The sequence below is a fragment of the Ischnura elegans genome, chromosome 5 (assembly GCF_921293095.1).
Source record: "Ischnura elegans chromosome 5, ioIscEleg1.1, whole genome shotgun sequence".
NCBI classification, from domain to species: domain Eukaryota; kingdom Metazoa; phylum Arthropoda; class Insecta; order Odonata; family Coenagrionidae; genus Ischnura; species Ischnura elegans.
In genome coordinates, this window is record NC_060250.1 from 4818345 (window position 1) to 4844709 (window position 26365).

The window sequence follows — 26365 nt, forward strand, 5'->3', positions numbered from 1 at the left end:
CGACGGCGGCGAATTCCCCTACTGACTTAACAGTTGATTGATGATAATGTGTGCAAAGAAAGAAGTGCAGAAAGTGGAAAGAGAGTGAGCAGATAGGGATTGATAGAGATATATAATTATGAATTCATAGCAGTACATCGTCGAGTTTCCTGAAAGACAGTACTTTCTGCCATTCATTTGCCTTTTTAATTTTATGCCGTTTGGCATCTGTTAGCTTAATTTTGCGTTAGGTACTCAAATGTGCTGCCGGTCATTTATGCTGGTTTAATCTTGTGGTTTTTGTGTGAATCGAAATGGTTTCCTCATCTTACAAGAAAGATAAAGTAACTTGGGCTAATTACGTTTTTCGGTATGCGGCAACCACAGCAACACACCCTTTTGAATATGCCAAATTATTAATCCAAGTAAGTTGATGCTTTTGATTTACTTGCTGGGACAGACGCTCTGGTTCAATTTTCACTGTTTTATTCCTTACCTATTTTTAGTTAGGTCACGAGCCGATTGCCCCTTGGCCGACGAAAACCTTGTTCGGGCGCCCTGCATTAGCGTTACCTAGTGTATTTCAGTATGGTAAGTTTCGTATCGGTGAGCTGTTATCTTGTACAACTTATTGCTTTACTATTATAACGATAATTTTTATTAGACATTAAGCAATTAGAATATACAATAGTCTTCATCATAAAATATATCAATAGTACATTTGAAAAGTACGAAATTAATAGACAATGAAAATGCACAAGTCATAGTAAATGAATAAGAGTATTTGTACATAAGTATTCAGGCTTACATAAATTATATAATTGTTACGCAATAATACAAAATGTTGAACAACACCAAACGACATCAAAATTTTATCACACTCAAGATGTTCATCTTAAAGAGAAAAAAGGTTTTTGGGGAGCCAGGAACGTTGAACTAAATGACATTTAGGCACTCCAGTTTATGGAGACTGGTCTCTCCAAAGCCATTTCAGAGAGCGTGGTTGATTATAACGATTATTTATTAGTAATTCTGACGCAAAATGCTTAATTTCGTAGTGAAGCTTAGCCAATAACATCTTCATAATGGAACTACTTCTTTACTCCATCTTGTACATCCGGAGTTGATCACAAACTGGAGAGCTGAAACATTTGCAATGGACTTTTTTGCCATTTTTTTATTATTTTTGACTATGGTGGAATATGAAAATTAAAAATAACTGTATTTTTCCGATCCATCACCTACTTCTTGAGCTATTTGCTACAAAATATCAATGGACTTACCCCTTTCACTGAGAAGCTCATGACGTCAGTGCACTGACTCTTCCTAAGTGGTTCACAGCTTCTCTGCTACTTCTCTCGGCCTCGTGCATGTGTCTCATAAACAATCAAATGGATTCTTTCCATCAAATATTGGGTACCTGTGATTGACTTCATTAACCAGAACATTAATGATGTCACTTACTTTTGAAATGCAGGCAGAATGTTTTCCACTTGTTGATTTTCAAGGTATGAGAAAATGGCTGAATGAGGAGGACCTTTATTGTTTGCTCTAGCTTACCTCCCATATTAGCATAGCTTACCATTCCCATCCAACTACCAAATTATTTTGAAATCTAAATGCGATATCCAGTCTGAGTGAATGACCCCATTTAATTCATCTCAAAGTGATACGGACAAGTTTTTGACGATTGCCAAAATCCATCTACGACTCATCGTGCTTTCATTGATGTTATATAGTATGTGTGTTGTTTAGTACAGTAATCAAATGGCATGTGACCATAAATTTTGTTATTGCATACTTTCACTTTACAGCCAGATCCAGTGTGAGACTTGATGATTGCTTTTTGGTGCATCTATGATGGTGCATTGGCTTTCAGAGGTTTATATGTATCTCTTCGTAAATGGTCATGACTGAGATGGAATAACCTGCGGACTCATTTATCCTCTGCATCAGAAAAGATGGATCAAGGAATTGTAAAAAATTATCACACTGGATCTGGCTGTAATGTGAAATCACGATGTAAGCTAAATTTGTATAAATACCATTTGATTACTATATTGATGAATGTTGCTTAACTTGTTTAATGTTGTGTTGCTGTATTAATATTGTTTTAATGCCATACTTCATTAGTTTTTCTTTAAAGTGGAGGGATGTTTTGTGCATGTTGTTTTTGCATTGGGAATGGCTTTCATTACAATTAGGGAATGGGAGCAAGGATGTGAAAATGAACGAAGAAGTTAATCATCAGATAAAGGTTTTCCTCTTAATTTTCGTAGAATTGGATAATGTTGAAGTCTTAAGCATTTCTGGTTCATAAATATCACCCAGTTTTCCCACCCACCCAGACTTAAATTCACATGAAAGGTTGACTTATTTAAGATAAAGCTCCTGTTCCCATCATCTCATTTGCATTTATTCCTCCAACTACATTTTTTTCTATCATCTACGGACTAAGTCAGAGACAGAAAATTCTTTGTACAGAATGCCCAGCATTGCCCTGGCCAAGAAAGATGCAAGATTTCCTCTTTTCAATAATATGTAATTTTATGTGCAGCATACTTCCAATTATCCCAATGGCTAATACATAATGGGGAGAGACAGTACGAATAATCGGAAAACACGAAGAATCCAAACTTTCGCTGTTATTTCTTGTAATTTTCACAATTTAGGCAAAATCGCTATCAATTAATAGGTAACTACACACATTTCTCTGTTATTTTAGATCGCTTTCCGGAATCATTTACAGCTTTCTTTTCCCGACCACAATCTCTTTAGCGGCGATAATGTGATTTTACTCCTATTCCTATTGCCACAATTAATGCATGGTTTCCGAAAACCGCGTTCCCGTGTCTGCGAGATCACAGATTGAGGAAATTGGTTTGCACGATTGCTTCAAAACCAGTGTGCGACGTTGGAAACTACACTGTCAGGTGCCAGGCTACATAGTCACGTGCCGCTCAAGTTGCCCAGTGTGCAACTGCTGCAGGACGTGGTTCCACTGAATGCAATCATGCATCGTGATGCTTACATAACATGAACACAGAGCTGCCGTGAAGGTAATGGGCACGCGGTCATCCCGCAGTTGCGGTTATAGGAAACCAGGACTGTTGGAAATTTGTCTATGAGTGCCTTGCTATAATTTATGCTATCTCTACTTCCACTGCCCTTGTTTCCTTCACTTCTACTATTCCCTTCCTTTCCAGTTTGATGTCGACTAGTCACAGCATAAATATGTCCGACTGTGACGAAAATCTCCAGTTCCTTTGGGCCGTATTCAACCAGATGCGAGGCCAAGGAAATAATTGTTCATTTGCGATATGAAATAGACAACATGTCTCTTAATTTTCGATCATTTAACCATTGAAGTATCATCTATAATTGATCTAGTTTTTATTCTCGCCACTGATAGTGGGCTGCATACTAGAGCAGACGTCCAAGTGAACTTGAAACATTCCTTGACTATAAGTGAGTAAAATAACTCCCTTTTACAAAGGGGATTCTAATGGAAACAATAATCCCATTTTAACCTTGCATTAAAATGCGAATCTCCTGGTGCTTTTGCGTCCAATTAATTTTTTTATAAAGATCGCGGAAAACATTGATGAAGTGTAAAACTCATGCACAGATAAGCAGCAACACGGATAAACACAGCCGGATAATCGGGAGTCTGCTGTAGTCTGGTTTACTTCAGACATATTTTGGTGTGTATACTATGGGGAAAGAAGTATCCCAACAAAATTTGTCCAACCATTATCATTCTGCTGGAAAATTGGTTTCCTCTCTGATGGTATATCACTCTACGAATGAAACAAGGGAAATTCAAATATGTACCATCTATTTCACGAAAAAAACTTGCCTGCCCACCTGCCACAAGAATGTGCTGGTCACCAGAATGGTGAAGCATTCAACATCGTTGGTAAAACTGATGTTGTATTTAATAGAGACACAGCAGACTCCCGATTATCTGGTTACTGTTTATCCATGTTGCGGATTATCCGTGCATGAGTTCACACTCCTGTTACTGATGTTTGCAATGTAAAGAGAGGCTACTCGGGCTTTATCATGCAAGCCAATTTCCTGAATCCGTGACCTCGTAGCCACAGGAGCGTGATTTTCAGAAACCTTTTATGTATTATGTGGAGCAGTAGGAATACAAGTACAATAACATTATCGCCACTAAAAAGATCACGGTTGGGAAGAAAAGCTCTTAATGATTTCGGAAAGCTATCTCAAATAAAGATCATGTGCATTAATAATATGTAGAGGTCCGTGAATTTCGCGAGACGCGATATCGCGAAATAACACGAAATAACGCGAAATCGGTGGATAAAAACGAAATTTCGCGTATTTAGTTGGATTAGCGAAAAAATTACATCTATTGAGTCATAATCTATTATAGACTAAGCCTTCATTGTTTAACGCTGCCAACGTTCATTTGCTCTATCTCATTACGATTCCAAGGTCAATTGGCTCGTTTAGTCTCGCGTAATATCGCGCACTGTAGTGATTTCTCCGCCAGAATTTGCCGTTAAATTTATCACAGCTTCTCTCTTCGATTCCCATGTATCCATCCTGAAATATTTAGAATGAGGCGCTTCCTCACCTGAAGAATTAGATTTTACGAATTAAAAATGTGCGGAAAGAAATTTAATGCGGCCGCGGAAGAGCGGAAATACAAGCTCACGCGCCCGGTACGCGTCAATGCCGAGCAGTAATTCCGGTGACTAACCGCGACGCATTAGACAGCGTTACTGGATAACGTGTTGCAGGAAAACCTTGAATGTGGGTCTAACGTAACAATTTAGTTGACTTAAACACGGCCGCTGGCTGGGACCGGGCCGCCGTTCACGGCACGGCCCACAGCGTGGCAGTGAGTCGTCTCGTCTGAAAGCGGCCTGAACTTCACGGCTGCGTCATGACGCGAAAGGCGGCCGGCGAAAAGTCGTTTCGTCTAAAAGCGGCCTCAATGTAGCACTGCCTGTATTTTACGCCGTAGACAGTGCACCGCCGGGCCGGATTGAAATGGGCGCCGTGGTGACCACGGCGGCCGTCAACGGCGCCGTGCCGTCAACTGCGCGATTGGATTCGTTTAAAGACATCCATAGACACCATATGGTTATTTGAAAGCACAAAGCGTTGTGGGAAGGAAGGAACAGAAAGGATAGGAGGAGAGGGGGTTCTCCTTATAGGGGGATGGATCGTCGGATATTTGGCTCTCCACTGAGCTACAATGCAAAAAAAAATCATTTTGACATTGGCCAAATCTAATATCTAATTCTTCAGGTGAGTGTGGCATTTTTTAGTGTCCCCCCCCCAAATTTCTGGTACCCCCCCCCCCCACCAGAAATTCCTCGAACTTCCTCCGAACTTATCCGCAGAACTTCTCCTGCTAAGGACTTTTCGTGCAAAGACCCTGTCTCGCAAAACCCTTTCTCCGGAAAAACCTTCATCCGGAAAGCAGCATCCGGAACCAGCACCCGAAACCAGCCTCGAACCCAGCCTACCTGCAATCCAAGACTTATATAGGACTACTGCAGAGGAATACTTACTCCTTGGCAAGCAAGGGGAAATCGGTGCTAAGTCCATAGTATGCACTTTGGAGTGAGAAGTTTTACCATAGTCCGATCACAACTTTCTCTCCCTCCAACACCTCATCCCACTATGTCTTTCCCCTCCATGTGTTCCAATGAATATCCCTCTGATTCAACTGATGTCTCCAACCCAGAAGTTTGAGGGGAAAATTCTGGCTGGTATGCTGTTCACTCCAACCCTGGGATGATGTTTTGCAGAGCAGCCTGTCAACAGGGGCAGTGACGCAGAGGATAGAACTTGGGCTGACTACCCCTCCGCTCCTTGGAAAAAACCCTCCCCTCAACCCAGTCTCTTCGGGCAATAACCCAGCTCTCTTCTGCTCGTGCCCTGGTCGTGGACGCATGGCTTGTGGGACATGGCGAATTTAGAATATTATACTGCTGGTATTTAGCTGGTAATGTTTCCTTTGGGATCATGAATTACTATCATTGTTTTCTGTAATACTTCTGATTTTGAATACTCTACTTGGAATAGATTTTGAACAAAAATACTCGTAAATTTTTTTGGCAATTTTTTCTTGTGAGCTGATTTTCTTGTTTGTGGAGTCTTTCCCTGATCCAGCTTGTAACCGACGGTTGGAGTTTTTTCCCTATGTCTGGGCTTACGTGAACAATCGACCAGATTAAGTGACGTAACGCCACATGAGAAAGCGTCTCATTCTAGATGTTTCAGGATCTATAAATGGGAAATAATTTTTTAAGTTTCTTTGAACCCGATTATGTTTCTTTAAGTGTGCTTCTTTCACTACCTTTCCTGACTGATTAGCAACAGCTGTGATCAAAACTAAGCGATTTTGTTGTATCTAGCTGCTGTCCTACCTTCCCTAGCCAAAAGCTAGTGATACTGTTCATACCAGGGCAAGGGAATTCAGCTGAGAAGAATTTTATGTGAAAGACAGAGTATTATTGTGGAAAGTTTGCGATAAAACATTTTAATTTGAAACATGTGACACTTTGTTAAAGCAAATCAGTAGCGATACATATAAACGTGCAAAAGAAAGGGGACCTGCAAAACGATAGCTATCATTTGAACACACAGTCACTCAGTCAAAGAAAGCGAAGGAGGAGCTTGTTGTTGCTACTACTGAAGCATTTTTAAAGGCTTTATTTAGTGTAGAGAAACTGGTCAATCCAAAAAATCTGGAATGGCTCTCGAAGTATACACATACGAGGTAGTGGGAATTTGCTGTTTGCCGAACGTATTTACCAAGACTACATATTTGAACCATTCATATACCTAGAACCAATATAAGTTAAACCATTTCTTTCATTTAGTTTTATCAGAAATTTTGTTCAATCCAAATTGTGTTAAATGTTATTTAATTTGCATAATGAAAGTATAAGTATTCATGAAACGTGCACCATAAAATAATAAAACACCTATAAACGTGGGAAAATTGTAGCATTATAATAACACGGCCAAGATTTTCTATAACACCGAAATCACATGGTTTTAAAACGAATTTTAGCAAAAAATAAAACCACTTTTATTGGCCCTGAAAAGTTGTCTCTCAAGTGAGCGACTGAAAAAGTTATCGTGTGATTCAGGCTTTAGCATCATTGAAAACAGATGCCACACACAGATAGACAGAGATAATCTTGCCTGATGGAAATTTTTTAAATCAGATCGATCAAACGAGTTTGGTCTTGGAACAAAAAATATTGAAATTTCTTTGCAATTGATTAATTCTTCACTTCGTTGGACTTTACTCAAGCACTGGTGTAGGATGTCTCCAAACATTTTTATTTGTATATAGCTTATTATCCTCTTACTATGATCTCTGTAATATTTGATTATTTATTGTGTACATTTTTAAAATTTGTGTTACTTTTGAATCTTATCGATTATTAATAGAATACACCTACATTTGTGCCTTGCAATTTATGTATCTCTTTTAAAATCTCCTTCTTTACATTCAAATTCCTTTTTCCTCCTAAGTTTTGAAATATGTAAATGCATTGTGCATCCTCTTTTGAATCATTGTATTTCTGTGACAGTTAAAGGTAAAGGTCTCTCCTTCCATTGCAGTTAGTTACATAAAAGGCATTGATGGCTTCACGGGCTGTTATCGTGGCCTCACTCCCAAGTTGTGTGCCTGTCTAGTGAGCAGCCTCACTTACCAGCGCATTCGAGAGAGCTGGGAGTTTGATTGGGAGAAGAGGGGCAGGGGGGGCGGTGCGGGGGATTTGGTGGACGACGAAGGCATTGACGAGGGTGCGGTGGTGGACGATTGGGAGAATGGTGGGGAGCCCCTCTCGGAAGAGGAGGAGAGGAGGCGCTTTGCGCTGTGCCTTTCGAGGGATGTGGTGGGGCGGACCGTGGCCGTGGTCGTCAGTCACCCCTTCCAAGTTGTGGCTGTGCGGACCATGGCTCAGTTTGTTGGAGGGGAAACCCTTTACTCGTAAGAATTTACATCTCTTATGCTTATCATTCGGTCTTTCACGAATGATCGCTTTGGGTCAATTGACCCAATTCTTCTCCTACTCTGAAGCAATGTGGTTGTTTTGTTTGCAAATAGGTCTGAAAGTAGTAACTAATTGCTTAAGTTAATGATTATTGAGTAGAACTTATTCAGCTATAATTATAAAAAATTGGTGACAATGAAGCGTATGGTGAATAACAAAAGTTTAGCCGTGTTAACCCAAAATGGTGCTTCCATTTCATATTTTAAGTTTACAGAACACCATCAGATATTTAAATCAGAATAATAAGTTCTTCCTGAAGTATATTAAAAGCCATCTCTGGGAGCATGTGAAAAAAATTGCCATTCGCGGATACACTGTGGATAGGAAGTAACGTAGGTCATGTTTCAATACAAATTCTTCAGAAATTTATCAACATTTTTCTGGTGTCAACTTAGCACTATGCTATTTATGTAGATGGTCTCTGGAGCTTGTAAATGTTAGAGATTTTACTTTTATGTTGTAATCGATGGCTTGTAATTAAGGTGACCTCCTCTCTTCCTTTGTAGTGGCTTATTTTCTTCCTTCCGGGAGCTGTATCGTGAAGGCGGTGTCTTGGGATTCTTTTGTGGACTAATACCTCGGCTCATTGGAGAGTTGTTATGCCTTGTCATTTCCAGCACTGCTACCTTTGCCATCAATACATACCTTGTTGAAGACCCAGAAATCAAAACTTACACATCTGCCACCATTTCAGTGAGTATTGTGTATTCCTTGTGAGCTCAAAGAATATTTTTTACAATGAATGAATGAATGAATAGGAAATTTTATATGTACAGTAAAACCTCTATCTAGTGAACCTCTTTACATCGTAAACCTCCATACTTCGTACCAACCCTCTGGTCCCGTCAGATTTACATGTAAATTTATAGGAAAACCTCTATATAGTGAACCTCTTTATCTCGTAAAACCTCCATACATCTTACCAACAAGGCAGCCCCGAGGCGGCCTAACTACCTCCGCAAATCGTACCGAGACAACTAGAGACAATTAATGCAGACGCGATTACCTGCATGGAATGACATTTTCAGCGATAAATGTTTCACGCTTATTTTTTTCTTGTACACCTTTAATAATTTTCACGTTAACCATTAGTTAGGGCATCCAACTATCCTAATAATATTAAGTGACGGTAAATGAAGACAGAACACATCGTTTTCTCTCGAATCACGGTCAAAATCGCGCGATAACATTCGCTTTCTTTTACTGATGGCTTTATTTTCTTGTAAGTGCCTACATACTACGTTCAGTTAATAAAAGAGGCGACCAGCGCCGCCTATAATCACTTGCTGACGGAAATATTTCAACTAACTTCACTCCCATCCATGGAGACTGAATTACTCGACCGCATTGCTACTTCCGCTTCTAAAATTAAAATATTTCGAGAATTTTCCGCGACTTGAAATAAATCAAATACAGTTTCGCAATTATTTTATTCCCATATTGCCCGGTGTAGCACTTTCTTACTACCGCCTTGGTAATTTTTTCGATGCTTTCGTGAACGATCGTAGTTTAAAATTTATTGCGCTTAGCGACAGTCATATGTCTTGCCTGCGTATTTATGCCGCGAAATCTGACTATTCCATCGGGAGTCCGGGACGTCAATTTCTAGCAATACTGAACGAACATCAATCCATGCGCGGCAGTTTTAGGTGAAGGAGGCAGCTAATTAGCTGATACGCGGTAGGGAAATGTAATTTTTTACCGTCGTCGCCGCATTCTGAAGTAGTTCGCCCAGCATTCTCACCGGGAAATCACGTCCTTTCGCAGACCTAGCGTTTCTGTGTGCCCTCGACAGAGTTTTTCTTCGGAACGCTGCATGCATTGTATTTTGGAGAGAGGGAATTCAACAAAATTTTCAAAATTACGCTCAATTTTTTGTCTATTTTTTTGCGGTAGTCACGTGTTTATTTATTTTTTATAATCTTTAACAAGTCACATGTTATAAGAATGATAAATCGATTCTAAAAGATATAATAAGGAGTATTTTCAATTATTTGCCATAAATATGAAAAAATGTGAAAATTACTTAATTAATCATAGGCTGATGATGGATTCGAGAAATAAAAGAAGGCAACTGCTTGACATTACCACATAATTAGCAATTTTCCTAGCCATCAACGAGGACAGGCAGAAGGCAGTGACCTTTGGAATACCATCATTCACCCTCACATCTATTTTAAACAACCGAGGAAAAACAGAAGAAACTGGCTAGGCTGCACAAATAAAAAAACTCAGGCAGTTAAATACGAGGATGAAGAAATTATGTTTAGAAATATAAAACTATTGTTCTTTCTTCCGAACACTATTAGTAAATTACAACCCTTAGACCAGGGAATTATTTCTTGGGTCAAAAGGCATTAACGAAAACAGCCAGTGATTTATTTACAGTGAAAATGGCATTAAAAAGTGCTCGTGGAATTGAAAACATTATTTCGAAAGAGTTTGAAAAAAATTTTAAGCAAACCCATTAACTAATTTATTTTCTAAAAAGGCCTCTTGAACAATTTACTTTTACCTTTGTGTAACCATTAAATTGTAAATATATGTTCACTTATGCATACCTATATATTTAAATATATTAATATAATGGCTTAAAAGACAGTAGCACCTTTCATTTCCCAAGGATATGAAAAAATGGTGCCTACCACTAAAACCTCTCTATAGTGAACCTTCATACATCAAATTGCCCAAATTTTGGTCCCCTCCATTACGATGTAAAGAGGTTTTACTGTATCATGATATCTTATGGGATCATTCTGATCTTATACAAGTACACTGAGATTAGAATTTCAATATCTATATTTATGGGTTTTAACTTCATTTCATCCTTGACTCACAAGGGGAGACCACGAAAGTTGCTCCACCTTTTTCAATGCCGTATTTTTTATGGCCTTCGGAATGGTGAACACATCCCTGAACTAGTAGTGGTTCCGTTGAATGGGCCTTAGTTTGGCTGTAATTAATTAATTTTCATGCGGTACTTTTCACAAGCCACGTATAGTTTCATGATATCGCGCCTAAAATAGGAAGGTCAGGTGGGGTAGTTGTTAGCGTTTACGGCTACCACCCAGGGGACCAGGGTTCAAGGCTACATGATGGCTTTATATTTTCTTGTCTCCATGGTGATCATACGTCGTCAACTTTTTCATTAATTTTAATTCCCACAAGCATAGACATGAGACTATTTTTTTATCACCATTATGGCGTTTAGGTATTTAAGCAGTGTCATTTCAAACACGGAAATACGACGACTACACTAGCAACGGTTGGTGTGCGCCAAAATGTTAATTTTTTCATTGCTTATACTGATCAACTTCCACATTAAAAATGGAAACCACTCTTGCGAGAGCACATGCTATTAAAGTCTCGCGGCGACCAACAACATGCGTACAGACATAATTAATGAGAACACAAAACGATTATAAAATGCCATGTTTCTCTAATAATTGTTATTCACTTTACTCCAAAGGGAGTTTACTTACACAGTACCTCTTTGCTAAAATAACCGTTCCGAAATATAATTTCCATTAATAAATATGGTGAAATAAAAGTTGATGACCCTGTACCGGACGTGGTGGCGTATAAAATACGTCAATCTTCGAAAACCAAAGATTTCAACATTGTACGTACATTCTGGGCTAGAATGGCCTCGTGTATTCCTACAATGTACTTTGACTGTCTATATTGCGAGTTTTCAAAGTTCGAGGTATTGTAGCTAATTTTTTTAGATCAGCAAGAGGAACCCGTCACACGTGGCGTATAAATTACGCCGGGCGACCGGCCGTGTACCACCTCTGTACCTTTATGTCTGTATCACCTATAAATGTACAAGATTTTACTAATTTCTACAAATAAAGGTTAACTTTTAACAAAAATCGAGTATTATCATATATGCACACAACATGGGCAAAGTTGGTTGGGTTATGAAGAAATAACAGTCGCGCCCCCTAGAGGGTTAAAAGCAACAATTACACCAAATGTGTCTTGTGCTCGATGCTTCCTAAAATCTTCCCTTCCAATATCATAACAAGATGCCCACCAACAAATGTCATTTCTTCCAAAAAAAAAAGCCACTGTTTTAGGCCCCCGTTAATCTTTTGGTAGGTTTTTGAGTAGAAAGTGGAGCCTTCACTTCTCCGCGTTGAAAATGACACTGCTTAAATACCTAAATGCCATTATGGTGATCAAAAATAGTCTCATGTCTATGCTTGTGGGAATTAAAATTAATGAAAAAGTTGACGTCGTATGATCACAATGGAGACAAGAAAATATAAAGCCATCACGTAGCCTTGAACCCTGGTCCCCTGGGTGGTAGCGGTAAACGCTAACCATTACCCCACCTGACCCTCCTATTTTAGGCGCGATATCATGAAACTATACGTGGCTTGTGAAAAGTACCGCATGAAAATTAATTAATTACAGCCAAACTAAGGCCCATTCAACGGAACCACTACTAGTTCAGGGATGTGTTCACCATTCCGAAGGCCATAAAAAATACGGCATTGAAAAAGGCGGAGCAACTTTCGTGGTCTCCCCTTGTCAGTCCAACAACTCCAAAATTCTCCTCTTTTGTTCTGGAGTCTCTTGTCATTTGGTGAATAATTTTTTTATGCGACTTGCTTCAGGAGCGGCTATGAATGCAAAGGTTTTGAAAGTTTTATGGGTAGTTCAGCATTAAAATCCAATTGTCAGGAATTAAATTTATAAGATCATGAGCTTACACCGGTTAAAATAAGATCATGAAATTCCCAAGTTTACTCAGTACTGGTTGGTGAAATGAATATTTAATATTTGTATTTATTTGAGTTTAATTTTCTATCATCTTTGGGTAACCCACAAAAAAATGCTAAGATGAAAATGTCAGTTTCACCCCCACCCCTTAACTTTTCAAGGTGTTAATGTAGGTAATGATTAGGAAGATAAATCATTTTGAACTGAAATCTATAATTGTTGTCATGGAATAAGTATCTTGATATATATTAAGATGGAGAGTGATTTATATTGTATGAAACTTATCAGGAAATTATTTTCATAGTAATTCTCCTTTAATAAAGATTTTCAATGCAAACTTTTACAATAGAAAATAAAAAAATAATGTGTAAGAACTCAAGAAAAAATTTCTGTGATTATTAAATTAAATAGTTTGAAAACAATTTTTTGTCAGCAATAAAACCAATTCCTTGGGTATATTCTGCCAAATGAGACTTGAATTTGTCCAAGATATTTATGTGCAGTCCGAGACAAAAAGTCTTATCACCCAGGAGCTGAAAATTTTCCTGAGTTGTTACTTGATACCGAGTTGGCAAATGTCCCTATAGTTCACCCTTCACTTTGTGGACAACAGCAAACACCATGTGTTGGGAGAGAAGGCCTTCTTTGCCCAGCTGATGGAAAAGGCTTTTGAAGCCCAATGTTTTGTAAATTAGCTTTAAAAGAACAATGACCAAAGTTTGGGTTGCTTAGTATCTGTATGTATTACATCTTATAATAATTATAATTGTTTTACTAGCCAGAAAACCATTACTAAGAGTAAGAGGTGCATATATATAGGCTTAATAATATAATGGTGATGATCATGCCTTTGTTGTTTTTCAGTTCCTTGCCAGTACGGTGACATACCCTTTTCAAGTGGTGTCTTGTTGTATGGCCGTTACAAAGAGTGGGTAAGTCATCTAATTCGATCACTGCTGACCCCCGAATATTTGGCTGTGGTTTATCTGTGTTGTGGATTATCTATGTATCGGTTCGCACTCCTTCAAAGTTTTCCACGATCTTCATAGAAAAATAAAATTTGACACAAAAGCACCAGGATATTTGGATTTTAATGCAAGGCTACACCTGGATTATTATTTTCATTTGACTTCCCTCCATAAAGTATAATTATTATATTTACTTTCTGATAAGAAATGTCTCAAGGTTACTTGGATGTCTCTTCTAGCAAATGCAGATGATGGCCATCAGCAGGGTGAAAATCATGATTGACTTTGGAAGGTTTTTCAATCATTAACTAATCATAAATTAAGTAAAATGTTATCTACTATCTTTTCATGTATCTTTCGTATCATAAATGCATTATCAATTATTGCCATGGCCTGCGGTTGAATACGACCCAAGGGAACTGGAGATTTTGTCGCACTTGGACATACTTACGCTGTGACTAGTCAAGGTCAAACTGGAGAGAAAGGGAATAGTAGAAGTGAAGTGGCAGTGAGGGAAGCGGAAGTAGAGAGAGCATGAGTCATAGCTGGGCACTCCCCTGTATAGACAGTTTGCCATAAGCCCTGGGTTCCTACTACCGCTGCTGCACAATATCATGATTGTGCACCAGTTGCCTTCACAGGAGTTCCGTGTTCCTATTTTCAAAGGATCGCGGTGTGCGATCGCCCTCACAGATCCACATCCTGCAGCAGTTGCATCATCCCAAGTTGGTTGCATCCTCGTCAACTTGTGCGAGATTCAATGGTGCAGTGTAGTACCTGACAGTGTAGTTTCAAACGTCGCACAGTTGTTTTTAAGCATTCTTGCTCACCATTTTTCCAAATCCGTGATTTCACGGCCATGGATGTGAGGTTTTCGGAAACCTGGTACATATTATATGGAGAAGAAGGAATGCAAGTAATATTGCGTTTTTGCAGCTAAAAATATCGTGGTCAAGAAAAGGAAGCTCGTAATGATTCCGGAAAGCAATCAAAAATAACAGACATTGTGCGCAAATAATTATGGATGGTTTAATTTGCTTAAATTATGAAATTAACAAGAAGTTAAAGTGAAAGTTAGGATTATTCATATTATTATCCGATTACATATATGTAGGTACAAGTAAGCCTCTCCCCACCAATAACCCAGATAATCTGGAGTTTGCTGTATTTGAGTAGGTATTTTCCCCATACATAGTTCACATTATGTATTGATTTTCTAATTCTGTTGCTGGAATGCATTGCAGTGAATATAAGTTTTTGCGTCACATTTTATTGATTTTGGCTATTTTACTGAAAGACTCGTGCATAATGTTTCTCATCCTTCACAGCGCAAAAGACAGCTACAGGGGAAAAGTGAGTTATACAGTGTGGTACCATCTGTGCGTGATAAAGATTAGGAGGGGATGATAATTCACTGAAGGTCTTCTCATGGGAAATTTAGAATATGGTTAAGGACTACATATCAAGTTTTTTTTTGTTGCTAAATTTGCTCTAAGGAGGGCTTACCGTAGGTAGATAAATAGATTGAAAAGCAGTGGGGGAGGTAGGGTCCCTGGGCACTTGGACCTAAGGCTCCATTGTGCCAATGATTGATCGCCACTGGAGGCCTATGTCCTTAGTGAAGGCCAAGAGGTTCCCAATTGGAAGATCTCTTACCTCCTTGGGCTCTATAAAAGGCGAGTCCAAGTGTCTATATCGAGTTCTCATGATTGTAAGGCACTGGCATATTAGACTTGTATTGTTGCATACATTATTATTTACATAATAATACATATTATGGGTTTAGCTGTGAGAATCTACAGTCTTAATAATTTGGAAAATATCTCAGTGGCTTGTACAAAATGATGATATTATCACCAGAGAATTTTTAAGGCCTTGAAAGCCGGGAATAATGCTTCGATCATATATTTGGACTTTCTTGCCCATGTCACTATTGGGCCTCTGTTCTTGGGCTGACTTGAAACACATTTAAAATACATAGGCTCTAGTTTTCAGGAACCTTTTCCAATGTTTGAAGGGATAAAGGAGGATTATGTGTCCGTTCTGGAATGTATTCTCTGTGTGAATGTTGATTTAGAAATGTGTTTCCTGTCAGGGCAAATGATGGTGGTGTATGTGTTGTCGGAATATTAAATGCATTGTACATATATTTGTGGGAACATGGAAGTTTGCCTGAACTCATGATAGATTTGGCATTTGTTTCCTGTGTTTAGAGTTGTTTATTCCCATTAGAGTACATATGTAGTTGGTTGTTCAGCATAAATCGAGACAGTCTGATGCTTAGTGATGTCCACCCCACCTTGCACTGACTACTATGAGTTTCCTTTGATTTGTTGCAGGTTGGCTGCTGGTTCTCCCCCATCAATGTTGCACTACACATCATGGACAGACTGTTGGTCCCATTTGTCTAGGACTGGCCAGCTGAAGAGAGGATCGAGTCTTCTTTGGCGATACTACACAGGGCCTCAGGTTATGATTGGTGGCAGGATTGTTCCTATAACAGCAGAGCAGTTCACCAAACAGAACTAATATTGGTGAATTTAGCCAACCATCCACAGATATAAATTCAACTAAATACTTCTTTAGCAGCAGCAGACTATTTGTCTAGCTCTCATTTAACCATGCATCTTGTACTGTATTTGTTTGGGAATGTAAAGTGTACTTCTACTGTTTCCTGTTTTATCTTTGAGTAATTTAACTAGTCTGGCATTCATGTGGCATTGTTGTTCTGGAAAATACCGCCCAGTAATCCATCTTCTTCTAATATGGTAATGAGCAGTAGTGTATGATAAGTTCATGCAATTTGAAAACTTTTCAAAGCATCAAACTTCGATAAGATTGTAGGCAGAATGTAAAGTTTATTTCTGTTTTTTGCAGTCTTAATGAGGAAAGGTGTTTGTATGTAAAATAAAAGAACAGTTTTGCATTCATGTAAATTCTCTGTGGCCAGGGTTTATTAGGTCCTCCATTCCATATCCTTCGAGTGACATTGTGGTTAATGCAAGCACATGAAGTTGTTTGCCATTGTTACATGCATTGCAGGGACACAAATAAGCCAACTAAATTGAATCAGTTGGTCCTTTCAGATCACCGTAGCTAAGCCATGTAATGCACAAATGGAGAGTGAATGTGTTCAGTATGCCCTGTAAGGCTGGTAAGTTGAGCTGTTAGGTTAAACAAGGGGTGGTCACAATAGATTGAAAATAGTGCTCTACTGCCTGGGCTACTATCTCATGATGGAATTCACTTGAGTAATTAAACAGTTAGTTATCATGTAAACACTTTTCTCCCATTTGGATCTCCAGACCAAAGGGAGTACGTACATACATATACATATTGGTCAAATACCGTATTTGCACGAATCTAAGACGAACACGATTCTAAGACGACCCCCCCTTTTTTGGAACTCCACCATGGGAAAAAAATTTTCTAGGGGAAAACAATCAATGAGCGAATGTTTGGCTATGTTGCCTATGTCCCAGGAAACGCAGGATTTTTGGCACGTAATGACAGGAATAGTGGTACTTAATCGAGACACTTAGGTCTTATTGTTGATTCGACTAAGAGTTTCTTCGGAGGGGCCATGGTCCGAAGACGAATAAAATTAAACTAGTGAAAATGAAACCTGACTTTATTAAACCCACACGGAAAACACTCCGTGGTATGAAGGCAAGCCACCCTGGAAAGTATGTAACCACTCGTACGAGCTATGGTATCGCGTTCGGCGTACACAGAGCATACTGCAGGGGGTGAAGCATGACCATATGACTGCGCCATGAAATTTTTTGTCCCAAAGATAGGGCAACTTACCCATTCTTCTCTAATTAGCGTAGCGTCAGATGGGCGGATGAATTCGGATTGTTAGTAGGGAGGAACAAAATATCCTGAGAAGATATCCCTTCCTCAGTAACTCTGACAAGTGAGACTTATGGTATAACTCGTAAATTGATAACTGATAATAACCTGATGTCCTGTTTTCGGAAAAAATGCCGCATTAACTGCCGAGAAGCTCAGCAACGAGGATATCGAGTTTTGCCAAAAATCACCATCGTATTTTTCCAACTAGTTCCTTGCTTAAAAATGCTTAAATAACGTTAGAAATACGTCGTGTTTGGTCTCGTTCTTTTTTGAATTACGAGCAAATTGCACATATTCCAGCCTAATAAAAGTATAATACCAATTGCCGAAATTCATTGTTAGACACCTTATGAGCTAATAGGTGATTGGATGCAGCGGTTGACCTCCAGAAACCGGGAACTTTAAGCAAGTAGGCTGAAAAAGGTCAGTGGGTGAGAAAAGGGGGGCATGAAACTCGTTTCTATTGTTCTCGTGTAACTTGATATTTTTTTCGAAGCTAAGGTCTTCGTAATATGATCCCTGCGCTAGCTGGGACCATTTGTTTGATTTTGGAGAAGAGGAAAGCGTCAGAGGGGGGAGGCGAGAGATGTATGGAGGTGGATAGCGGATCTTGGGAAATGCACTTATGCTACTACCCCAAGGCTTTTAGCTTCTCCCAATGGTGATTTCATTTCGTGGGGAATATTTAATCTATGTGCCTGTAGTTATTAGCCATAAATGACAGATTGTATTTATTTCGTTTCATTTTCGTCAAAAGATTGATGTGGGAGAATTATACGTCGGGACCACCATCTTCAAACAATCAATGCGGTAAAAACGATACTTTTGAGATGCGGGAAAAAATTACATCGTCTATATGGAACCTTATTTGTGACCAGAAACGGCGAACGATGAATGCGGAAAAATGATCAATACGGGTACGATAGATCGGAGTTCCACTGAATAACTTTTCTTTTGAAAGCGGCAGTGTAATAATTTCTTTTCTCTGCCATTGTAATACTCTGAAAGGCACGGAATCACAACTAAATCGATTTCTCTAATCAGAGACAATTAAGGTTGCCATCTTACCGTTGCTCTGAGAAAAATGCGACGACTTTGTAGCAGTTTATCCCACTACGGCATTGAGGCTTTAACGTTACAATTTAGGTAAATTGTAACCAATCACACGAAAATTTTGTGAGTTGATCGAGCTTTAACTTGAATGGAGCCGAACCCAAAAGCAGGCAATCTCGCGGACTCGGCAGAAGTGCACCCGGCGACTGATCGGCACGCGCCGAATCTTTGCCTGCTGCCCAAAAATGGATTTTTTTTACTTGAACGCAAAATTAAATATGCTAAATTACTGTTAAGCTATTTTTGATGTTGATTTTTCGTTGTATAGCTATCAGGTGGCAACCTCAGGTGTCCATGATTTTTCCGACGTAAATTATGCAACCCGCTTGACGTCAAAAATTTTGCATCCGATTCTAAGACGAACCCTCTTTTCCGCAGGAGTTGCGAGGGAAAAAAACCTCGTCTTAGATTCGTGCAAATACGGTATGAGAAAATGTTAAGGATAGGAACTTGTGATTTGAGATTGCTCTGAGCTTGCAGAAGGTTATAGAACCAAATGCTTGAAACAGCAAGGCTGACTGGATGGATAGGAATCAGCGAGGTGGCCTGAGGAAGGAGACTTTTGGAGTGGAAGCTCAAGGATGCCATCCATAAGAAAAGGGTCTTCGAATGGTTATGTTGGAGTGGGGACAACACCAGGAAACGGGCGGAATGTGTGTGAAAAGCTTCCTAGAATACAATGCTATTTTTGCCAACAAAGCTATATTTGCCATTTAATTTGCTTGCCATGGAATGAACGTTGTTGATCTTAGTAAAAATTTTGTTCTTTCCTTGTAAAAAAAACCCCTGTAAATTGTGCAAAGTTAGGAAAACAGTTTTTAAATGCCCTACTTTGAAAGTACCCCACTTACTCATCTCTCGAGTTAGTGAGGTACTTTCTTCGCATGCTATCCTATTTCTACATTTTTAATATTAGCATACCACTAACATGAAATATTCAAATAATGCATTTGATGGGACCAGGAAAATGGCAACTTTATATTTAGTAGGTTCCTTTTATAAATCACATTTTCAAGTTACAGTTGCTCAGGATGAACAAAGATTTCATGAAGATTGAAGTTATTATTAAAGTATGAATTCTACCACTTATAGTATCTTTGCGCTTGAGAATTACTCTGCCTGTCTCCACTCTGCTCGTGAACTTCCCTCTGTAAAACACAGTTTGTCCTACTCTCTTTCATTCTATCTAGAAATCCGATTCTCTTCCTTCCCCTCTCCCGCCTATCGAGCAATCTTCTCTCTTGAGTAGTTTTTAGCATTCCCTCCCTGCTCAGTACTTGCTCAATCCAAACCCTCTCTCTTTTCTGTGCCTCATGTAAAATCTTTCTTACCTCTCCCACCATGTCTAACACTTCATCACATTCCTCTTTGTATCTGCCCACTTCTTCATTCTTCCCCACGTTTTGAATGCTTCTAGTCTCTTCTCATACTCCGTCCTCTATGTCCTTGTTTCCACATGACACACTCCACTCCCCCCACTTATCTTTTCTTCAAATTATTACATATACCGTATACACGTGTGTAAGAGGCGCACCCCTATTTTGAGCATCGAAGCTATAAAGAAAAAAAAATTTGCGGCATTTTTTATCCTATCGTGCGGTGTTGCATACGTATGCTTGGAATTTTGACAGTTATCGAAATTTACTCTTTCAATACTAATAGAAAGAGGAAATTTTGAAAACTGCGCTGGTAATAGCGACATAAGAGGGAGTAGAAAGAGTTCCGATTCTCTCTTCGCACACGCTGTTGCTCTACGATGCTAGTGCTACTCATGAACAATTTTGTTTAAAAGCTCTCGCAAGAGTATTGCAATAGAATTGCAGCCTTGGAAAATTTTAAGGCAAAACACGACAGCCACATAGCATGAACCTTCCCAAGAGATTGGACCACAATCGGGGCAATTTCAGCGCCGTAGGATAATAACCACGTCGTAGATTTAACGGAACCACCCTCCGCCCTCCATCAGCCAATGCCTCTGCCATTTTTTTTCCTTTCCGAGACCCCACAGGAAAATAGGACAATATCAAGTTACAGGGGAACAATGGAAACTTGTTTCATCCCTATCCCATCTCACCAACTGACCTTTTTCGGACTACCAGGTTCAATTCTCCCAGATTCTGGAGGCCAAATGCTAGGTGAGTCACCTACTGAGCTCGAAGATATCTCAATATCTTTCAGCAATTGTATGACACGCATGAGGTTCTAAAAAGAATGGGACCTAATGCGACGAATATCTGACAGCGTTTAAGCTTTTTAAGCTCTAACTGATTGACACAAAGATTTATCGTTAAAACAAGGCTACTAATATTCAACATAGTCCAAACAGCTCAATTTCGGAAGAAACAAGCGTAGCATGAGCGCATTCAAACAAGACGAAACGGACTGGAAACTTCAGGCAACACAAACTGCGTGTGTCACATTGCTGCGCCTACGCCCCTTCGCTTTGAAAGCAACGACGTCACATGCAAGATCGGACGTGTTCTTCCCTTGCTCCTTTGCTCATAGCCTCGTAGCTTGAAATACGGAGAGCGCGCTCCTTCCCCTCCACCACTCCTTCAGCGCTCTTCACTTAAAAGCATTTCCGATTTCTTCTGCCCACCATTTAGTCCAACAACGAACACACTCGCCCGAATTTTTAAACAGCAGGTTTTGACACCAATATAATTTTCAGTCGCAAAAATCCTCATACTAGCGTCGGAAGATGATTTTTGAAAAATCAGGTCCTCAGCGTAATGGATATTGCTCGGCAAGACAGATGTTGACTATTACCCAGGTATGTCCTTCAAAACTACGCGTTTCTCTACGTTTGATAAGCGATTACGATGTGCAGTATAAATGCCGTGGGATGCCCACTCGTGGCAGTAAATTTAGTGCGCCCTCCGGAGCGAAAAACCCCGCGCGATCTTTTCCATGTTCACCTCTGGGGTACGGACGCGACGTGATGCTTACAAGAAAAGCAAACGGGAGCATTTTAAAAATACATCACTAAGGGAGAAACTCCCCACCCTGCCGTTTGCTTTTGACCCAGGGTTTCAGATGACTGACTCACGCTGAAAACCAAGGCCACTCAGTTCCCCTTGGACTTGCGACCGGTGAAGGGGAGGGAAGATAAGAAGTTTGTGTAAGAGGTGCACCCGCGTTTTTGGATGCAATTTCTGGGAAGAAAGGTGCGCCTCTTACACGATGCTTGTACGGTATATGTAATGATTCTCTGATCACATCCTTGTAATTCATGAATGCCTAACTTGCTACCCTTTTTGATCGCTTTACTGATACATATGCATGTTTTTCTCTACTGTGCTGCCCAAATAGTTGAACTGATTCTCTTGCTCAAGTTTCTGACTTACTTTTTTCTTCATCGTCACATTCCTAACTTGCCTTGCTATGGAAAACCTTGGTCTTCTTATGACCAATCTTCATACCATATTTAGACACTTGTTCCTCCTGCACAATTTTATGGCATTCTTACCCTGCTCATTTTGCATTCCACATATTCAACTTGTCCAGTTTCATTTCTGCCTCTGCCTTCTCTAAATGAAATTTTCCTTGAACTGGAGGAATATTTGCCCTCTATTCACTTATTGGCCTCTTAAATTTTCAATCAACATCTTGTTCATCTCTTGAAAACTGAAAGCTTGTAACACATCTGTTATTTCGTATCATTTCACAATTCAATTATGCCAACTTAAGATTTTTTGTGTTCATCCTCAATAGTGAAGGCTCTCAGGTATTATTTTCCATTTGGGCATCGTTAAGCAACAAAATTCCTTCACTGACCTTGTTAGTATCTTGGAACAATGCACCTTTCTCCCTTGAATTAACAATTTCATAGGATGAAGAATGAATAAATGCCTGAGAACACTCTTAGCCCCAAGTTATAGGGAAGTTCTCACCCTTAATATTATAGATCAAAACCTTGCCATTCCAACTTTCTCTTGCATAGAGCAACGTTCTATAGCCAAACTTTTAGGAGGAAAACTTGTGTATGCCTAATGAAACCTAAAAGAGTGAAGCCGGATATAGTATAAAATCATCACTGAATTGCAGCTGCAATTTCCCTTGGTGTCAATAGTAAGTTTTCACTAGCATGAGCAAGAAAATAGAATGAAGCCATCTTATAACTTTTACAGTCAAATTTAGCCCGAGCAGGAAAATTTGAAATTATGTTACTACATATTCATGTATTCCTTCAGGTAAATAAAAATTCATGAGATGGGGACTACTGTTACTCTCCGAAGATCTCTGTTCCTTCCATTGCCCCAGTGATTTGGCGAATTTAGTGTGCGGTGTGCCAAACACTAGACTTCTGCTTTCGGCATCTCCACGTTCTTGTTACCACTTTATCTCTAGATATGTTAGGGGAGAAATAATCAACACTTGATATGGAAGGTGCATATCTTTATACAAAGTATTAATAAAGCAGAATATGGAAATTTGCCTAAGGCACAATCTACGGCGGGGCATTTCTGTGTCAAGTAAACCAGGGGTTGACACCCACTTGTCGTGAAAATTTGTACTAATATTGTACTGATAGAGATAAGAAAATTGCAAAATTTCAGCTCATTCTGACAAATATTTTCAGAGATGCGGTAGTTTGAAGTTTTAGAATAATCCAATTTCTGAGACATAAATGGACAATAGAAGAGGGTGTATAGATCATTGTCTTTCCATGTGGAATTTATTATTCATTTAATTGCAATAAACCCAAAAACTACATGAGACCTTTTACATTGGATTTTTAAAAAATGAACAATTTTAAAACTAAAAGCTTCAAAACATTCTCATTTGTTCCAAATTAAATGAAGAATCATATGATAATCTTAAAATGTACATCATAACCTCCTAAAAAGATGTAAATTATTCCTAAACACAATTAATTTAATTTGCATAAAATCCATGCATCAAAAGAAGTCATAGCAAAAATATATCTCCAGATACACGTACCTAATTAACTACACATAACTGGAAAAGGGATACAAAAAAAGGGGTTACAGGCATTCAAGGAATAATATGTTACGATATTGTGATGAATGTCCTAAAACATGCGAGCCACTCAGACATTATCTGGAAGATTTCGATGACGAGGAAGAAATAATATTTTCACAGTGGATAAGTGATGGCCAAATGAAGTTGCAAACAATGCTACTTCCGCACCAAGCATTTATTGACTTCATGATGGCAAAAATTGAATCTATCATCCCACATTCTTTTATTACAAAAGCACAAAACACCTACATGAAGGAGAGGAAGGTGAATTTATTACATAGTTCTAATGTACTTTGGCGAAAAAAACAATTTCGCACACATTCCAAAATGAAGTGCAGTCATATCATTGGAGTCACTTCAGTTGTTCAATACATCCTGTTGTGATACATACAAAAGGCGAGGATGGAACTTCAAAAGAAGCATCATTGTGTTTAATTTCTGATGACATGAGGCATGATGTACCATTCATTTATTCAACACAAGAAAAGAATATTGAGTACATCAAGTCCAATTTTGGAAATGTAAAGAAAGTTGAATATTTAACTGAGATGAATCCACATGGATCCATGGTATTTCCATGGATTACAGTTCCACTGTGTGTGCTGTCTGGGATGTTCGCAGTTCTCAGTACATACAAGAATTTCAAAACAATGATAAAGTTATGTTACCAGCAGGAAGACTTTCAGCTACTAGCAAGTTGGTCATTCCATGCTAATATAGTCACAGAAAAACTGTGTGATGGAATCTGGGGCACAGTCAAAATTAGGACTGTCACAAAGAAAAACCTACAAAGTGATAGAGAATCCGACAACATAATTAATGTTGAACAAATATTCTAATTTGTAAGAATCTGTTCACAAAAACAAGTTTTTTTTTCTTTTTGAAAGAAGATGCCATTGAAAAGAATATGAAAGCTCGAAAAGGGGATTTGAAATTGGTGAAACTATTAAAGGAACGAGGAGTTTTCACTTCTTTCATGAAGAAACTGCAGCTAGCATCTGGCCAGACTGGTAAATTATTTACCGGTCTGGCCCGTAAATTTATTACAGCAAGACAACTGAGCTCTGACAATGAAATATGTCTTAAAGAAAGCATATTCAATAACACTTTGCCAACTATAGTCTAATAGTCACTCTTTAGTGGCATATGTAAACAAAAATAATTAGTAGATAGGAATGGTCCAATGCTTCAATGAAGTTGCACAGGATTATGATATTAAATTTATGCACCCTCATGGACCTTCTGAAACGTTCTTTTGGCCTCAGAAAGATCTGTGCCTTGTACTCATATTTTATGTACTGTAAATTCACCTGAAACAATAACCTCCCAGGTTGGCCGCTCCTACAACATAGATTCTGTTTCTTGAAGAGAAATAAGTAAGGCATGGAACACTTTAAAAATTCAATATAAATTTTAGAGTGAAAAGTCATTTCTTTCTAAATGGTTTTGTTGGACTGTCACTAATTTGGAAGACATGATTTTTGTAACTTGAACTTCATAGCTGCTGAAATCTTATAAAATCGGTTTTCCATGCAAATTTTTTTCATGTTCTTAATAAAATTATAACCCTGTTTGGATTGATAGTTTCCTTGTTCTAAGTGTTTTTCACTGCTTACTTTTTACCACAAAATATAAAATTTTGTACTTAAAAATGAATATTAGCATTTGGCTATGGTAGAACATATTGCTTTCGTAAAATTTTATTTTCAACTTTGTTGTGTAATAATAGTTATCATTCCAACCCCACTCATATTTATATACCATTTTGAAGATAATGTTATCCTTTTTCCAGCGATATATAATTGCACATTAATATCCGAGAGATTATGGCTACGAATTTTTTTCTGAGTGGATGCACGGATTTAATAAAAAATTATGTATTTGTGCTTGGGATTTTATTAATTTTCATTGTAATAAAGGGTTATGATTCATATCTCTTGGGTATCGTATATTTTCTCTTCTTACTGATATAGAAGCTTCAAAATTGTTGATTTGTCATGTAAAAACGAGAATTCGTGCGCGCTCATTCGGCATGCACACAATGCTTGGAAATAGGAATTGTCTAACACTTTTAACAACCATATCTCTGGAACCATCAGTCAGAATAAGCTGAAAGACTGTTCTTATCTCAATACATATGTTACGCATACAAAATTTTATTAATATTCAAGAACCTTGGGTGTCACGTCCCGTACCTATTTACTGGATGATTAGAGGGGTGACATGCATGAATGGAAAAACCAGAGCAATTTTTAAAACACAGTGAACAAAATTTTGATACCTTCCCGGAGGATTGACTAAGGTCCAAAGTGCATCAGCGTCTGTACGAAATCTTGTAAGTAAATATCATTTACTTGAAAGGCAACGTGCAATTTCCTAAAATTAAGTTACGCATGCCAGAGAAAGAGGCAATGAGGGATGCAATCGATGCAATGAATAATCGGCATAATAGGAGCAAATATCTCCCGCACGCCTTGACCAGACAATCCTATAACGTGGAGTTATCTACCGCAATAAGGCTATAAATCGCAAATCTTATTCATATCTCATAACGAGAAATAACAATTGTTTATGATTATAACTAGTGGTTATTTCACCAATTTAATTGACAACATGCACTCACTTCACCTCATCACGGATGCGTTCTGTCAATTGTTTCATGCGTAGAAT

At 38.7% G+C, this 26365-nt stretch overlaps 1 protein-coding gene across 1 annotated transcript; it reads left to right on the plus strand.

Moving 5' to 3' along the window:
• Positions 1-73: 73 nt before the first annotated feature.
• LOC124158450 (mitochondrial carrier homolog 2-like) lies at positions 74-16674 on the plus strand. Its single transcript, XM_046533537.1, has 6 exons — positions 74-404; positions 486-570; positions 7603-7975; positions 8546-8732; positions 13635-13702; positions 16078-16674. The coding sequence occupies exons 1-6, from the start codon at positions 294-296 to the stop codon at positions 16265-16267; spliced, it is 1014 nt and encodes a 337-aa protein (XP_046389493.1). The 5' UTR covers positions 74-293; the 3' UTR covers positions 16268-16674.
• Positions 16675-26365: the final 9691 nt, after the last annotated feature.

Bases quoted from the DNA above. Each gene is read 5' to 3' on its own strand.
- LOC124158450 (XM_046533537.1), top strand. From the start codon at position 294: ATGGTTTCCTCATCTTACAAGAAAGATAAAGTAACTTGGGCTAATTAC. The intron at 405-485 runs GTAAGTTGATGC...ACCTATTTTTAG, and splicing joins ATGCCAAATTATTAATCCAA to TTAGGTCACGAGCCGATTGC. The intron at 7,976-8,545 runs GTAAGAATTTAC...CTTCCTTTGTAG, and splicing joins GGAGGGGAAACCCTTTACTC to TGGCTTATTTTCTTCCTTCC.